At 38.5% G+C, this 17962-nt stretch overlaps 1 protein-coding gene across 1 annotated transcript; it reads right to left on the bottom strand.

Moving 5' to 3' along the window:
• Window positions 1-12077: 12077 nt before the first annotated feature.
• Window positions 12078-13614, bottom strand: LOC147625322 (uncharacterized). The gene has a single exon (XM_086818645.1). It carries the CDS (start codon window positions 13545-13547, stop codon window positions 12495-12497), a length of 1053 nt encoding a protein of 350 aa, XP_086674771.1. The 5' UTR covers window positions 13548-13614; the 3' UTR covers window positions 12078-12494.
• Between the last annotated feature and the right edge of the window lie 4348 nt (window positions 13615-17962).

Raw genomic sequence — 17962 nt, 5'->3', positions numbered from 1 at the left:
GAAATATAGTATATATCACCTTAAACAGAGTATTGGGTCCAATCTCCCCTCCAAAAGAAGTGTCCACATCCTCCCACCTCTCGGGTATTTATGCTTTGTTCATAAAAATAGCCCACATGCCAAAAATAGTTGCACGCTTATGCATGGTCTTTCCCTTTCAAAAAATGGGAGTTGCTTTAACCAAAAGCTAAGAGAAATTCTTCCTATCTAAACTACTAAAGGAAAAATACGTAAAGAACCCCAAGGGCTAATTCACTTGCAACAAAATCAATATGTGTTGTGGTTTATATAAATATTTGGCACGAACGTATTGGTCATGTGAATAAGGAGTGATTGTAGTCTATGCAAAATTTAGAAATTGTTACATGTTTGCCAAAGTTTAAGGTGGATGGAATGCATAAAGTATGTGAAGCATGTTAGTTTAGAAAGTAAACAAAGAATTTGATGCAAGTAAGAGAGCACTTGATATGGTGCACTTAGATATATGGGAGCCGATTAAGACGACATCAATTGGAGGATGTCGTTATACGTATCCTTCATTGATCACCACATAAGGAAGGTGTGGATCTATTTCATAAAAGAGAAAAGTGAAGTGTTTACTCACTTTCAGAACTTCAAAATGTTGGCTAAAAAGCAAACATGTTTACAACTTAAGTGCCTAAGGTCAAATGGAGAGGAGAGTACTTCTCCAATGAGTTCAGTACAATGAGTTCAGTGTGAGTTTGAGAAAGCTTGGAATTCAAAGATAATTCACATGTAGGTACACTCCATAGTGCAAAATGGTGTTGCTGAGAGAAAGAATAGGCACATTGCAGAGGTTTTTCGTGCATTGATAGGGCTGAGAAGAGCATGCCAACAAATGAAAGGGATTTGAAAAATTGAATGGAATGACAATAAGATGTTTTCACAGCTGGGCACAATAGCGTGACATTATAACACAAAAGGATAAGATAAACCCACAAACTTTTAAGGAAACAAATGAAAGGGATTTGGAAAATTGAATAGAGTGACGATAAGATGTTTTCACAGTGAATACCAAGATGGGCACAATAGCACAGAAGGATAAGATAGACCCATAAAACTTTTAAGGAAAAGTGGCGAACAAATTTTTATAGTGGGTTGATTGTAGGTGTCAAATGCAATACACCAACTAAACAACAATGGCTAATCCAAAGAATGTTAAGAAATTTTTCAAGTGAGCATAAAATATTGATGTATAATTTGTAAGAGATAGATATATGATATATAGTATGGCCTAGCACTCCTTGTTATGTATTCTGCAAGCCAATTGGTGCAAATAAATTGGGACGAGAAACTGAAGGTCCTGATAGAGGATAGTTTATTCTATTGCATGATGGTCCCTACCACCTAATGAAAAGAATAACTTGCTTTGTTTTCTCAAAGAAGAAGACATTGAGACAAGTAAAGCATACAATATTCCTAATGGTAAGGTGGTTAGACACAAGTGAGACTCATAATAGAATAAGTTTGGTTGTATTATTTCTAAGCATTTACTCTTGGCAAAACAACAGATAGGCAAGACTTCAAAAAATTCCTCAAGAAGGAGGTACTATGGCTAGATAATTGTTATACATAAACATGCATAAATCAGGCATAAACTCATCCACCCAACCACCTCCGAGCCCAAGGGATGCACACATGAAATATAATGAAATACATCATACCTTTACCTTGATGTCCCATACCATCAAGAGGTATAACTCCAATCCAATAGCATGTAGCTATAGTGTAAGTGAGTAGATATGATCCTCTACACAAGAGACCATAGCCTAAGCCTCCAAGCAGGGACCCTGCCCCCCACGCAAGCAGTGCTACTTCCACTTCTTACGTGGGGCTGGACTGATGGATCCCTAAATTGAGACTCAATTCTGTTATGGTACGATAGATGAAGTAAATCCCGAATAAAAATTGTTCTATGGAAAAGAATCAACGGCTGTGCCTCCTCAATGAGGAAAAAAGTGTTGGTCTCTATGATCCAAGTGCAAGTCTTTTCCTTGATCTTACTATGGGAACTTACGGACTCGGTCATATCAGTTCAGTTAGTTAAGACTCTTGACTATGTTAGAGTAAAAATATCCTGGAGGAATCGCCCGTACTTTCTGGGCGAGGGAAGTTTTTTCGGGTCTGGTTTTGGAAGAACCAATGGATTAGTCTCTTGTCCGGATATTCATGGGCGAGGCCTCGAGTGAGGGATCCTGTGTCCCATGCAAGAAGTGCTACTTCCACTACTAGCACCACCTCTGAATTGGTTGTGCGGGGGGAGAGGGATCTTTCAGCTGGTATCAGAGCAAATTTGGCTAAAGTGGATCAACCGAGAAACCAGAAATGTCAAAAATTTATGAAGTAGCAGTAAAAGGTTATAATTGTGTGATGAAATTCATACAAATTGATATTCAGAAATGAAGATTCATACATAGGTAATTGGGTCTTCAAATGGAAGTACTGCAATTGTATGGAATCCTTGACTTGCTTGAGGCCTAGACATGATGATACTTACCTTAAATTTCCAAGGAACGTGACTACCCGTATATACCAAGGGTATAACTGCAGCTCTTTACTGGCAGTATATATGAGTAAATCTAAGACCTTGAAATTATAAGCAAAAATGCTATCTAGATGATGAATTCGAATGTGGTTGATATGATTTTAAAATTCTGGTTGAGAAAAACTGATGAGTTGAATTGGATTTTGATTGAAAAATAATGATTCCTAAATTTTGGTTGAAAAGCGATAAGCTGAGCAAAACTACAATGAGGATGAATGGGACGAGTCCCTGTGATGATGTTCATAAGTGGAATGATGATAATGACTTTAGCAAATCACTATGAGATTAGTGGATTGTGCTGATGGACTGATTGCTACTGTTAACACTTGACCCAGTGGATCAAGTTAAGGGATGACAAATTAAAAATCTGTATAATTAAAATTTCCATGGAGGAATGTTCAAATGGAAATTTCGGTCTAATGGACAATTATTATGTTAATTATATGAATGATATGATCTGAAAGAATTGTTATCTAATAATGAGTTCTATACAAGGGATCTTTATCCCAAGATTCTGTTGGGTTCACTAGACTATAAGGAACCCCAGAATCAGTTGGATCTTAAGGGAAAGAGTTGTCCTCTAGTTTGCGAGATGAGGACATCTCGTGTTTTTTAAGTGGGGTAGGATGTAAGATTCCCTTCTAATCTTATAATTATTTCCCTCTCTGAAATAAAAGAAAGATCCTATTTTACCCTGTTTTGGCCTAGAGAGAGAAAATATCTAGAGGGAGGTAATTCAAAATTGAGATATTTTTGGACATAAAAATCCTCCTAGTGTCTAAAATGGTTTCCCCTGAAACAAAAATTCAAAAAAAACTTTTCAATGTGCAATTAGAATTAATTAAAAATAGGTATACCTTAGTCTCAAGGTCTAATTTTTTAGAAATTTTTAGATTATGGTCCAATTAAGGTTCCTATGGACCAATAAGATTAATCCAAATGTAGGGAGGAGATAAATTGAAGAATAAAAGAAAACCCCCCCAAAATGAGTAAATGCTCACATAAGGTGAAGAGTGGACTAAGGACCAAAGAAAACAATTAAAAAACTGAATTTTGACACCTCAGTGTGGGGTCTCCCCTCATGAAGTAGGCGCCTTTTCTCATCATTACCCCCAATTTTTAATCAATAAAATGAGATATTTTCATCTCTCCTATTTCAAAACTAGATCCAAAAAGTAAGATGAACTGACCCAAAAATGGTAAAAAATTGACCAAACTGATGTAAAAAATTCTAGAATCAGTTTGCTTGGTTAGAGGCTCACTTTTTCTTATAAATAGAAGCCTCCCCCTTTGTAAAAGCTTAATGGTGTTTATGCACTGTTACTCTGATCTTGTCCTGAGCCATCTACATTGAATTTTTTAATAATTCAATTGTTTTTGGCCTAATCCTCTCTAAAGTGAATTGCACTCTTGCTTCAAACAAGAGTAGAACCCTCAATCCCTCAAGCCAAAGGAGAGCTTACAACAACAAGAGCTCCATGTAAGCTAATTTTCTTACTTGTTTAATGAAGAATCTATGGTTTTCTTAATTTTTATATTTTGCAGATGTTGAATTAAATTCAAATGCTATGCCTTTGATAACCACCCCTTTCTCCTCTTTACATTCCAACCTTTCTCAATCCTAGAAAGATTAACTAAAGGATTAATTAAACTCTTCTTATTGTTTACTCTCTTGAATTTAGAAAATTGTGTAGATTAAAGTTCTATAAATCTAATTTGGGTTAATTCAAGTTAAATAAAGAATGATAAAAATGAGAAATGGTCAGCCATACAAAGGAGGTTATGGTAAAATTTTTCAGAATTTTGCGGAAAAGAAAGTTTGCTTTTATGTTATTCCAAAAGAGTAATTCCCACCATTTTTGCATCTAAAAGAAATATTCTAATTACTCCATATACATATTCACCTATGAAAATGCATGGATATCACTGATATTAATTATTAAAATTGATTTTTATGCATAGAAAGATGCATAAAGAAAATTTTTTTATTACAAAAGTGTTATTCTCATTAAATTTGATTTTTATGCATAGAAAGATGCTTAAAGGAATTTTTTTTATTACAAAAGTGTTATTCTCACTAAATTTGATTTTTATGCATAGAAATATGCATAAATGAATTTTTTTAATTACAAAAGTGTTATTCTCATTAAAATTAATTTTTATGCATAAAGGAATTTTTTTTATTACAAAAGTGTTATTCTCATTAAATTTGATTTTTATGCATATAGAAAGATGCATAAAGGAATTTTTTTTATTACAAAAGTGTTATTCTCATTAAATTTGATTTTTATGCATAGAAAGATGCATAAAAGAATTTTTTTATTACAAAAGTGTTATTCTCATTAAATTTGATTTTTATGCATAGAAAGATGCATAAAGAAATTTTTTTATTACAAAAGTGTTATTCTCATTAAATTTCAATTTTATGCATAGAAAGATGCATAAAGAAATTTCTCATTAAATTTGATTTTTATTCATAGAAAGATGCATAAAGGAAATTTTTTATTATAAAAGGGTTATTCTTATAAAAATTGATTTTTATGCATAAATAGATGCATAAAGAAGTTCTTTTTATTTTAAAAGTGTTATTCTTATTAAAATTAATTTTATGCATAAATAGATGCATGAAAGGATTTTTTTTATAAAAGTGTTATTCCCACTGAAGTTGATGTTTATGCATAAATAGATGCATAAAGAATTTTTATATCAAAATTAGAATTCTCTTAAATTCTATGTTTAAATTCTATGAGTATTTGATAAATGAATAATTAATTACTCTAAGAGAGAATTCTATCGTTTTATATTCGCACGGATTATAAAAAGAGAATTTAGAAAATCTATCGAGCTCGAAATATTTCAATAAATGATTAATCTATTCCTCATTGAAATTCGTAACTAATTTAGAAATCAGTTAAGTGAATATTCAAAGAAAGAAATTTAGTAAAATAGTAACTGAATTATCAAACCTTTTCGAGAAAGATAAATCAGGAAAAATCTTATCCGACGACTCGAACCTTGAATCAGACTATGAGACCAAGACCAAACTCTTTTGTCAGTTTTGAGGAAAGAAGGTGTGACCAGTTTAGAAAAATACACTCAAAACTCTCGCCAAATCTGAAACTAAGTTTGAGACCCTTCGAATGGATCTGTGGATCAAGGTTATAGAATTCGAGGAATTCTGGTATGAAATTCAGAATTCTAATCAAGAAGTTTTGAGGATACTGATTCAAGAAATACTCCTTGTATTCAAAAGAAAATCAAACTGAAAACTTGCCTAGAAATGAGATGTGATGTGAATAGATGTGATGTGAATCAGATAGATGTGAATGAATGGATGGATGTAATGTGATGTGAATAGATGTGATGAGATGTGATGTGAATCAGATAGATGGGAATGAATGGGTGGATGTGGATGTGTATGTGATGAAAATGGATGTGGATGTGTATGTGATGAAAATGGATGTGGATGTGTATGTGAAGAATGGATGTGAATGTGTATGTGAAAGAATGGATGTGGATGTATGTGAAAGAATGGATGTGGATGTGTATGTGAAAGAATGTGATGTGACATGAATATATGTGGATGTGAAGTGATAGATATGAATGTATGGATAGATGTGAGTAGTCATACATGTGATGTGAAGTGATAGATATGAATGATTGGATGGATGTGGTGGATGAATGAGATGAGATGTGTATGAATGAGATATGATGTGGATAGAAGTGATGTGATATAATGTGGATAGAATGCATGTGATGGGATGGTTATGAGAATGAATGTGGTGGATATGAATGAATGAATGTGATGAATGTGATGTGATGGATGTATGTGATGGACATGAATAGATGTGATGTGATGTGAATCGGGATGTGAATGAATGAGATGTGATGTCATGTGAATCGGGATGTGAATGAATAAGATGTGATGTGATATAAATTGGGATAGATGTGAATGCATGATATGTGATGTGAATGATATGTGATGTGAATGAATGTGAATGAATGTGATGTGAATCGGGATAGATGTGAATGAATGAGATGTGAGGTGAAATGGATGTGATGTGGATCGAGGTAGATATGAATGGATGAGATGTGAATGAATGTGATGTGATGAGATGTGGATATGGGTAGATGCGAGTGGATGAGATCTGATGAAGATAAATGAGGAAAGATGTGATGAGATGAAAATGATGTGATTGGATTAGAATGGGAATACATATGAAATGGATGTGGATTAAATAATGTGGATTGATGTGGATCAATGTGGAAAGACGAGAGTTCATTATAGAAACTGTATTTAAGACCTGTTTTTAAATGACTATTTTATGTCAAAAATGCTGGGGAAGCATTTTGACTTTCTTGTGAATGAGGTAGTGGAGACCTATCTGATAAAGTTGCAACAACTGACGGAGAGAACGGAGGATGTCTCGCGTAGCAAGGTCGGCGGCCGAGGTCTTGACCAGCCTCGGTTCGATTTAAATGGTGAGCTTTCGGTACGGTGGATGAGGGACTAAGGAAGCAACCTATGAGTGAAGCGCTAGGTGACCTGCGTGAAGGATCCTAGAGGGTGCTGACCATACGGTGCTCGGGCTCTGAGTCACCGAAGATACCCTTCCACGTACGTCGTGGAAGATATTGGAACAAGGAGTAAGAGTTGTTTTCTGAATTCGGGCATGGATCTGGTTGATTGACCTTGCTGGTCCTCAACGGATGAGTCCATGGCTCTTTTATATGGATCTGTTGGTTGATCTTGTTGATCTTCGACAGAGATTCCATTTTGATTTTTATAAGCGAATATATTGCCGGGTACTATGAGCTAGGAACTATTGAAAAGGCCTCTGAGTGGATAGGTGGTAAGCGTTCTGGTTGCCAATGATGCCATAAGTACACCGATGAAGGAACAACCGGATTAGATTTGGAGGATTAGGGATCAGTGATACTATAGTTTCATTAAAAGATTGTTTTAAAGGCAGCTGAATCTGTGAGAAAGGCAATTTCATATTAGGTGTGTAAGTGGTGTGACTAGTTTTAAGTTTGCATATCCGGCTAGGGGGCATGGGAACTCTTTTCCCTGGTACCCGAGACAAAACCTAACCAAATTCTTAAATGGATCCTATCACTATAGTGGTTGGGCAGTTGACTAACCCACGGGACTGGATGGGGTTAGGCTGGACTGATAAATCCCTAAATTGAGACTCAATTCTGTTATGGTACGATAGATGAAGTAAATCCCGGATAAAAATTGTTCTATGAAAAAGAATCAACGATTGTGCCTCTCAATGAGGAAAAAAACGTTGGTCTCTATGATCCAAGTGTAAGTCTTTCCCTTCATCTGACTATGGGAACTTACAGGTTCGGACAGATCACTTCAGTTAGTTAGACTCTTAACTACGTTAGAGTAAAAATATCCTGGAGGAATCGCCCGTGCTTTTTGGGCGAGGGAAGTTTTTCCAGGTTTGGTTTTGGAAGAACCGATGGATTAGTCTCTTGTCCGGATATCTGTGGGCGAGGCCCAAGTGAGGGACCCTGCCCCGTGCAAGAAGTGCTACTTTCGCTGCTAGCACCCTTGAATTCGTTGCGTGGGGGGACATGGATCTTTCACTCAACTCCTTAGTGATCTCCAAACCTCAGCTCCTAGATTTGTGACCTGCCAACAATAATCGTGAGAGAGAGTAGCAAGTGCAAGCCTGATCACTGATGTGATCAAGGGTTAGCGTGACTGCAAGCTTGATCCTCATCAAATCCATGATCCACTAACGATAATCACGAGAGAAAGTGGCAAGTTTAAGCTTGATCAATTATGTGAGCAAGGGGTAGCATGCAAGCTTAATCATGATCATTTAATAAATAAGCGTAAGGATATGTATGATCATCAAGCTCGATGATCAAGCATAAATAAGCTTCCAGCACATGTGGGCTATGAGTTTTAAAAAACCGGCAATTATGTGAATAAATTTTTTTAAAATATTAAAGGATAGAGGACGGTTGGGCCATCATACATTATTGTAATTAATAATAGATAATTATGATTAGTGATCGATTAATGAGGGTAGGTTTCAATGAAAGATTGTAGTAGACTTGACACTCGCACATGCCTCTCACACATGTGTATTACATAGTGTCGGCCAAAATAAAACAACACTCTTATTATTACTCAATCTTTTCGAAGCCTTCAATCAAATCAACATGTTGACCCACATTTACAAAGGTATGGCACCACGTGCCATGTCTGCTAAAATCTAACACCATACATTCTAACTTGATGATCATGATCAAGATACACACACACACACACACACACACGTGTATGTATACATGTGTGTGTGTGTGCGTGCGTGTGTACACGTATACATGTGTGTGTGTGTGTGTATAATTGTATACACACACACATATATGTATATATAAATCAACATGTTGACCCTAATTTTACAAAGATACGACACCACACGCCGTGCTTGCTCAAATCTACCACCTTACGTTATAACTTGATGATCATGATCAAGCTTGCTACTAAAATCTAAAGGTATGTATACATATATACACACACACACACATACATACATACATACATACACACACACATACATATATAGATATACATACATACATACACATATACATACATACATACACACACACACACACATACATATATATATCTCTGTGTGTGTGTGTGTGTGTGTGTGTGTGTGTGTGTGTACATTATCAAAGAAGCAAATTTTAGAAACCTTTCCTCTATGCAAAGTTTTATTGTTCTTGCCCCTTGATTTATAACTGCTCTACACTACTTTGTGTGTGTGTGTGTGTGTGTGTGTGTGTGTGTGTGTGAGAGAGAGAGAGAGAGAGAGAGAGAGAGTGAGAATTAGTATGTGGAGTTATGAGGGAGGTTGGCTAGGACTGTGCACGACAATAGCAGTGGGTAAGGGCAATTGTGCATTGGTAGAGGACACACGTAGCAGAGGCTCATCGGTCAAGACCCACCAACCGGATTGGGTAGTATACACTTGATGGGATGGGGTTGGCATGTCAGTGGCCACAAGTGCAAAGTGGTGGAGGTGAAGTCTGTAAGCATGCCTCATGTCAACGTAAGAGGTTCTTAGCCCATGGTAAATAATAACCATTGCAAGGTGGCTACTAGCATGTAGACATAGTGCATTAAGGTGACGAGAACATGGTTGGCCCCGACTATGACAAGTCGGAGGCAACAAGGGCATTCAACTAAGTTAAAGGCTACCAACTAGTACATCAACGCAATGGTGTATGCACTTTGGTAGTGGCCGAGCAAAAGTAGCATGTGGTAGAATGTTGTCATAGAGCAAGTGACCAATGACCAATGACCAATGCACATTTGCAACGATTATAAGCTTGGCAAGTGCACATGCACTCACCCATCGTGCATGAATGTGTGTGTGTATGTGTCTATATAGGTGCAAGCATGTGTGTACAAGCATGTGCTATGTGGATGTGTATTCTACATGCATGTGTCGTGTGTGTGTGTGTGTGTGTGTGTGTGTGTGTGTGTGTGTGCACCCGCGTGCGCATTTATCATAGACATTAACATGCACAAGTATAGAGTGCTTTAGATCGATCAACAATGGACCCATTGAAGGCGGGTCTAAGAGTTAGTCAAGACCCGCCTCCGACAGGTCTAGGCTACTCGTACTTGGTAAAAGAGAAGATAAACTCAAGAAAGGAGTAAGATGTCATGATCGAAATTCTTGCAATGATCACAAAAACAAAGATTGTCTTAAGAGTACATGCAATGTGAATTGGGATGGTGGTGTAAGCAATGTGAACGAAACATTAGGTCTAGCTAATAATTTAGCTCATCCATTTCCTTGCTCATAGCAAGTTCGAGAGTCTACACTAGCTCTTCACACACATCAATGCACATAGTTGTAACCGTTCTCGACAATCATTAATCTATTGATAGTTACTAGAGTATTCGTTAACCCAAATGAGATAACAAGAAATTCAAAATGACCAAAGAAATTAAACTCTACCATAGATTTTAGTAAGACCTAGAGAGGTCATCTTCTGTGGGATTCTAATTAGGAACTTAATAACATATGTTTTAGTAACCTAGAGAGGTCCATCTTTTCTCGAATGCTTGTTAGGCATTATCCGAAGTTTATCTTACCAACAACGAATCCCAATTATGGAAGTGAAATGTCTACGGAACTCCCTACAGGAACATCTATGAAGCTCCCTACAGGAGAAATATCTATGGTAACAGAATTGCCATCAACTAGTACAAACCCCTGATCGAATAGGGTGTCATTCGCAATGACAAGGAACGTTAGCTGGAAATGCGATCAACTAACGAGCACAAGTGCGGTGCAATATTTGAATGAAGGTGTGACTCTTGGTTGGAGAAGGCCTTGGTCTCTTCTCCATAAGCCGGACCGCCAATGTCGGAAGAATGCCTGATGGAAGAGACTCCCCAGTATTCGACCCAACCGACTGTACGTGCAGTTCAGAGGGAGATCTTTGACTAACCGGTAGATCCACCGATCCAAAGAGAAAGGGTCAGGGATAGGTTATTGCTATCGAGCCTGCTTGGATAAGAGTACGTGGCCTGCACCTTTTGAATCGAATTGAATTGAAGGGTGGCCCACACGCCCCATGAGAGCAAGGTTCTACAAAAGACAAGTTTGTTTTATCTTTGGATTTCACTCAAGTTTTGAAAAATCAGCCTCACCTTGAGAGATGGAAAAAATGCTTACTTCAATTTTCCAAAAAATGGTAGTAATTAGATGAAATTATGAAGAAAATGCTTGTTCAAAATTGTATTTTCCTCTTCACCCCATAGTGAGATAAGGATTCATGTTGATGTCAAGTTCACTCAAAAACAAAAACCCTAACACTACATGTGAGCTTGCAGTTTCAAGACAAGTTCCAAGAAAAAGTTGATACCATGATAACATTAGGATGTGCAATGCATGTCCCACTATCCAAACCAATGTCAAAAACAACCCGCCGTTTAGTGTACTGTTCTTGGCTCAAATTGAGAAAAATGGGTTATAATTTTGTCTAACCTTAGACTCGGATTTTTGTAGTTATAACACCGAGTAATCTATGAAAATTTTTCAATAAAAATCGGTTGGGTTCGAAGGTCAAATCTTTTTTTTTTCACTGGCTAGAAAAAAGGTTTATTTCCAGCTCTACCAAGACTAAACGTACAAGACTGAACGCTATCGAGACTGCTATTCATCTTGTTATAATCAACCGTAATATTCAAGACGTAGAAGTAGGAATCAAAATTGAGTGGAGGAACAGTATAAAAGTGATGTCGCATGTATCCCCACGAAATTGAATGCCTTTGCAGCTCCCCGTTGAAAATGAGGGTAGAATCCGATGTGGACGGTTTTCATTGGTCAGATGTGTGCAAACAAAATGAACCCTGCGTGTGCTACACTAGATGCGGCTAAGCTGAATATATAGTGACTCAGATTTCAAATTGCGCGCATTAATCCTCCTGTACACATTCTTAATCAGGTAATCAATGTAGTTTTGCAAGACAATTAATATGTACCATCAAGTAAGGACTTAATAATAAATCAATCTCCCCAAACAAAAACAGAATAAGCTAAAGCTTGTATGTGGCTTTTGGTGGGTCCAGAAATCTGGATCAAGGAAAAGTGTGTTTAATCCACCAGTTCGATAGAGGTCTTTGTTGGTAATCTGGTTGCACTAAACCTTCATGAAAGCAACTTTAATTTCCCTTTGCCTTCATCGTATGGCTATGTTGTGACCACCACTAAAGCTGATTGATTGCCCAAAAACCTTCACCTGGTATCCTCATTAAGCACCACTTCAAACAGGGATTAAGTTGAATTGACTAAGAAAAGCTTTCATTAGACACCAGATTCATCACAGTTATGGTTGATGAAGAGTTCAAAGCCTTCATCCAGCAGCGATGGAGGTATCAAGAAGGCTTGGAGATGGGGCCTCGGAAGGTGAAGTCCAAGGGGCTACTGAGGTTCATGGAGCTGTGGTTGTTGTTGGGGCCTGTGTTGTTGTAGAAGGGAGCAAACCCTGGAGAGGGTGGAAGGAGGCCAGGAGAGAAGGGGGAGGGGGAGAGGAAAGGGGAAGGAGACCAAGGGGGCAGCCAATTGGGGAAGGGGGGAGGAGAAGCAGCCTGAAGAGGGGGCAGGGGTTGCCCATGTGATGATGGCATGCCCAGGGGTGGTCGTACAAAAGGTTGGCCATGGCCATTGACTGGGGTTTCTCCACTCATAGTGGGTAGTGGTACAAGAGGGGGCATTAAATTTGTAGGGTTAGAAAGAGGTTTAGGAGAAGTTATGGGGATGGAGTCTAATGGGTTAGCCCATGTGTTGTCACCTGGGGTTAGGGCTGGAAGGGGGGAGAGGAGGTGTGGGGAGAGCATAGGCAAACTTGGGGGAAAATTAGGGTTCGGGCTAGGGTCGGGGTTTCCGAACTGTGGGAAGGGTAAGGGTGGAGGAAAAGGTCCACCCATTGGCAGCTGATACTGCGTTCGTTGCTGCTGTTGCTGTACCTGCATGTGTTGCCACTGCTGCTGCTGCTCCTGGAGAAGACGGAAATGAGACGCCTGTTGCTGCTGCTGAAGGAGGCTTTGTTGGTGTTGCTGATGTTGTTGAAGAAGGTGTTGCTGATCCTGCTGTGGATGCTGTGGTTGGAGATTTCGGAAGTCCGGCCGCAGAGGCGGTGGCGCGATGCGCTGCAGCCGCGAAGGCCTGGCAGTGGTGGCGTTGCCATGAGCCGGCGAAGATGAGGGAGAGCTTGGCGACGAAGGTATGGTGCCTGTAAGCTCCTGAACTACTCGTCGGAAGCTGCTGGGGTCGGCGTTAACAACTTTGGCAACAGGGCGGGAAGGGGCCGATGATGGAGGAGGAGAGGAAGATGGAGTGGAGGAGGCTTTCTTCAAGGAAGACGATGGTTTACTTATCTTGGAAGAGGAGCTTTTGCTGATAGAGAGGCGGCGATCATGAAGTTCCATTGCGGTGGCAAGCAGCCATGGAGAGGAGCACCGACGCAAGGAGTGCTCAGAGTAGATAAAGAAGAGAACGTGTTAAGTGAGAGGGTAATGTTGAAGACGAAGACCGCTGCCCACGTGGGCAGCCGCCCCTTCTTTGTCCGGCCACATCAGCAGCCATGTCTGAAACCCGCACCCGACCTACCCCCTCTGAAGAAAATCATTAAATAGTGCTGACCTGCCCACCCTCAGGATTCCAGCACGTGAAATGTTGACACGTACCCTCCATTTGCCACGTACGCGGTTGCTTCGACATCCATTGATTCCATTCCCTTGCACTAAATTGGCCTAATTTATTCTTTTTTTCCATTGAGTAACCTTATTTTCAATTTTCTCCAATTTAAATTCTACTTGAATTCCACTAATTTTGAGGATGCCAAATTTTATATTTACTATTTTGTTGATTTTCGAGGACGATAGATTTACTTTTTAAAAAGGTGACGTGACAACCCCCTTTGGTCTCCACGTGTGCCAGCTTATTTTTACCGGCCATCCCGGTCGCCATGCCTCGTGTCCGCGTCCCGGCCGCCACTCCCGAGGGCGTCTTCACCATCCTACGGCTGAAATCCACCGTTTGACCGTGACCAGCCGTCCTTGGCACTGCGGTTTCCAGAGAGCCGCCTCAAACGTCAGTCAAACCCCTTCTTTGACCGCTCGGCATTAACGACAAATTACAGTAAGGGCCAACGATCAGTAAAATTTAAAAATATTAACACCTCCGCAAATGCACAAAAAAGTGTCCAAAAAAATGGCCTCCTATACCGTGACACCTGCCACACTACCCATTGTTGACTCTTTGCTTTAAACCCACAATAGTTTGTAAATAAAACCCACAATAATATATAATATTGGGTGCCAAATTCCTTTTGCTATTACTTAATTAGTGAGAGGGGCTCGAACCTTTGCGGTGAGAGGGGCTCGAACCTTTGAGGTGGTGGGATTAATATTGGGTGCCAAATTCCTTTTGCTATTACTTAATTAGTGAGAGGGGCTCGAACCTTTGAGGTGGTGGGATTATTTTTTAAAAAAAAAACCTCAAATGAATGAAGACGTTTCTGGCTTATTCTCTTCAATCTCGTCTCTCTCTTTGCATCCTCTCTTCACAAGATTTTTTTTCGTGGGCTAGGCGCTCTCTCTCTCTATGCTGTAGGGCTCTCTCTCTCCTCAAGTTTTCTATGGGTGTAGGGTGTTGGGCTGAGTTTCGCAAGATGCAGGCAGATGGAGAGGGAGGGAGGCTAAGGTTTGAACGTTAGCTTATTCATTAATTAGTGCCCGCCTGTTGCCGGCACTAACTAATGAATATGTCTAATAAGGGCCTACAATGAGTAAAAAAAGAAATTCAATTAATTAATTAATAAGAGGAACCTTTGTGACTTGCTACCATTAAAGGTGGAAGATGATCGCCGTCGTTGATCATGGGTGCACTTGAAATGTCGTATCGTCAATACCTACATCTCCCCTTGAAATGTCGTATCATCAATACCTACATCTCCCCTCTGCATGCAGCTCGGGGAACCCTCCCTCCCTCCCTCCCTCCCTCCCTCCCTCCCTCCAAGGGTCCGCAACCACATGCCCTTATGTTGGCGAGACACACCCTCGCCTCAAATTTGGTTGCGCATCAAAAGTGTTTTGTCTTGTTACCTGCTAACACTCAGGATGGCACACAACGATGTGTGAAGGATGAGTCATAGAGCCTAATAACAAGCAACCTACCATCTTCATACTTATCAACAAGGCCAGCTCAAAGATCCTGAGTTGCAGACATGGGGCAATGCTCATGCCAAGTTTTCTTGGCAATAGAAAATAAGGGTAGTAATCATAAATTTTCCGCCATATGATTTTTTTCATGCATTTTAAAAAATATCTAGGAGTCAAACTTTCATCAGCTCAATAAATTGGAAGCTATAAATTTAGAGAAATAGTGAATAATCCACAATAGTTTCTTTAAACCCACAAGCTGTATATAAAACCCATAATAGTTGCTTTAAATTCTCAATAGTTGTAAATAAAAGCCACAATAGTTGCTTTAAACCCATAATAGTTGTATATAAAACCTTCTCGACACAATCAACTATGTCTAGTGTGGAAAAAAGCCTTTAAATGCTTTTCTGGTGTAACCTTCATGAGAAATGATATAGTGAGCCTAAACCAATACTTTATCAAGGGAAGCTCCAACCCTAACCATTCTTGTTTTATTTTACCTCCATTCTCCTTATTATCAGAAGGATCTTCTTCAATGGGACCTTTTTTTTTAAGGATTTGGAAAGTTTGCTTTATCCTTACCTCTTCTCATGCACCTAATCACATATTACGAGTCATGGCTTTATGAAACACCATGTTAGATTACCTTGTTTCATGGGGCCACAACTCTTAATATGCCTTGAACTTGCCAAGTAAACTTAAGCAGAATGTACAAGAAGTGAGATGCTATGAAAATTTGAGAAGCCAAAAGGTTGATCCAAAAACCACCTTCATGCATTTTTATTAGTATTTAAGTGTCATCATCATTTATGTGGACTTTTCAATTCATTTTAGCTAGTAAGGTGCTCATTTTTTACCTTGATCATTTGTTGAGCCTAAAATAATAATAGAACTTGATAGTTATTGTTAGAAAACTATATAAAAACAAATGAAAACTTGGGTATTCTTATGAAAGCCATCACTTTTAAATGGTAGAGCTACCCACCAAAATCATCTCCCCTCCCTTAGCTACTTTACAATTCTATTACAATTGTGCATAGTCAAGGCCGATTTCTCTAGGTCCTCATTTCAAGCAAAGATTCACACAGCTTCTTTGCTCATAAGAAGTGTGATGCTATGAAAGTGTCATTTATGTGGGCTTTTCAATTCATCTGGCTAGTAAGGTGCTCATTTTTTACCCTTGTCATTTGTTGCACCTAAGTTCTTGTCAGAAAATATATAAAAACAAATTAAAACTTTGGTATTCCTGTGAAATCCATCACTTTTAAATGGTGGGGCCCACCAAAATCATATCCCCCATGTTCACATTACATAGTCAAGACCAATTTCTCTAAGTGTACATCTTCAAGCTACCCAAGACATTATTGCATGTGTTGACCGATATATCTACTCAAATAACAACCTAACATTAGCATTTTCTTACATCAAACAAGGTTTTTGTTCCTACAATTATAGATCTTCCATATGTTGAACCAAATTAGGAGAGGTCCAATCAACCTCTACAATCATAGAGAGGTCCAATCAACCCCTACAATCATAGATGCTACAAGTCCTAACAATAATCAAATGCACCGAATGAGAATAAAAAATCCCTCAAAAGAAAGGGAGCCTTAATAGTTGGAATACTGATCACCTTAGAATCTTGTTTATTTGACTTAATCATGAATTGTATGTACATTATCTTGAATCACAAGTCCATTTCATAGCATATCAAAAGAATATTAAAATTCTCACAATCATCTACGCATTTACATATCTTGGCTCATGTAATTACAATAGCATATCAAATTTGTAGCTTTTACATATTAAAATTTTTCAAGAGGTGGAAACTCTTCTTAAAAAATTATGTTATTACATAAGTTTACCAATTTTAGCCTCTAAAAAGTAATACTTATTTAAGATGTAATCATGAGGATGGAAGTGCATTCACCCACTAAATCATGGCACAATCTTCCAAAAAAGTAAGATACACAAATCTTGGAAGCATATATTCCTCATTTGGAGAGTAAAGGTTATAATTTTGTTTGAGGTTTCTATAAATGGCTTAATACATAATTCATCTAAACTTTTCAAAACAATAGTTTGACTTGGTAAACGTTCATCACACTATCTAGCTTATAATATATAAACACGATAATGTTACATAAGATCTTTGAAAAGTCAAGAATCTTATAAACAAGTAGGCCATGGTTTTAGCAAAAGGAGCTTGGAATTTTGGTATTGCAATATTAAACTCCGAATTCCAACTACATTCTTGTAATAATCACCCATTTCTTAGTTTAAAGAGTAGGTAAAAAAGATTAATATCTAGTGATTTGACATGAACATCTATAGCTATATATTAATTACTTCTTTACATTTTTAAAATCTAAGTCCATTCCCTAATAGCATCTACTCCACCTTCCCCAATCGCTCGAGGCCGCCCTCAATTATAAATTTTCAAAAGTTGGCCTTTATCTTGTATCTACCTTGGTGGGCTCACCACATTGGCTTGCAAATTCGATGAAAGTATACCTACATGGGGATAGGGGATGGTCAGTGAGAGGGAGCTCGGTGGTGGAGGGAGCTTTTCTTGGCTACCCTCTCTCTCTACTTTGAACACTCTCTCTCTAACTCTTCCCACCACCATCTCTGCTCACCACCTCCCTGCCTAGATCCCTCCAGCACCAACCTTGCTC

Source organism: Cibotium barometz, chromosome 24 (genome assembly GCF_041138505.1).
Source record: "Cibotium barometz isolate CiBa-2024 chromosome 24, ASM4113850v1, whole genome shotgun sequence".
Taxonomy (NCBI): domain Eukaryota; kingdom Viridiplantae; phylum Streptophyta; class Polypodiopsida; order Cyatheales; family Cibotiaceae; genus Cibotium; species Cibotium barometz.
Note: the sequence above shows the minus strand (reverse complement) of the source record. Positions and strands in the feature narration are given on the sequence as shown.

Excerpts from the sequence above, each read along its gene's own strand:
- LOC147625322 (XM_086818645.1), bottom strand. The coding sequence starts at position 13,547 with ATGGAACTTCATGATCGCCGCCTCTCTATCAGCAAAAGCTCCTCTTCC.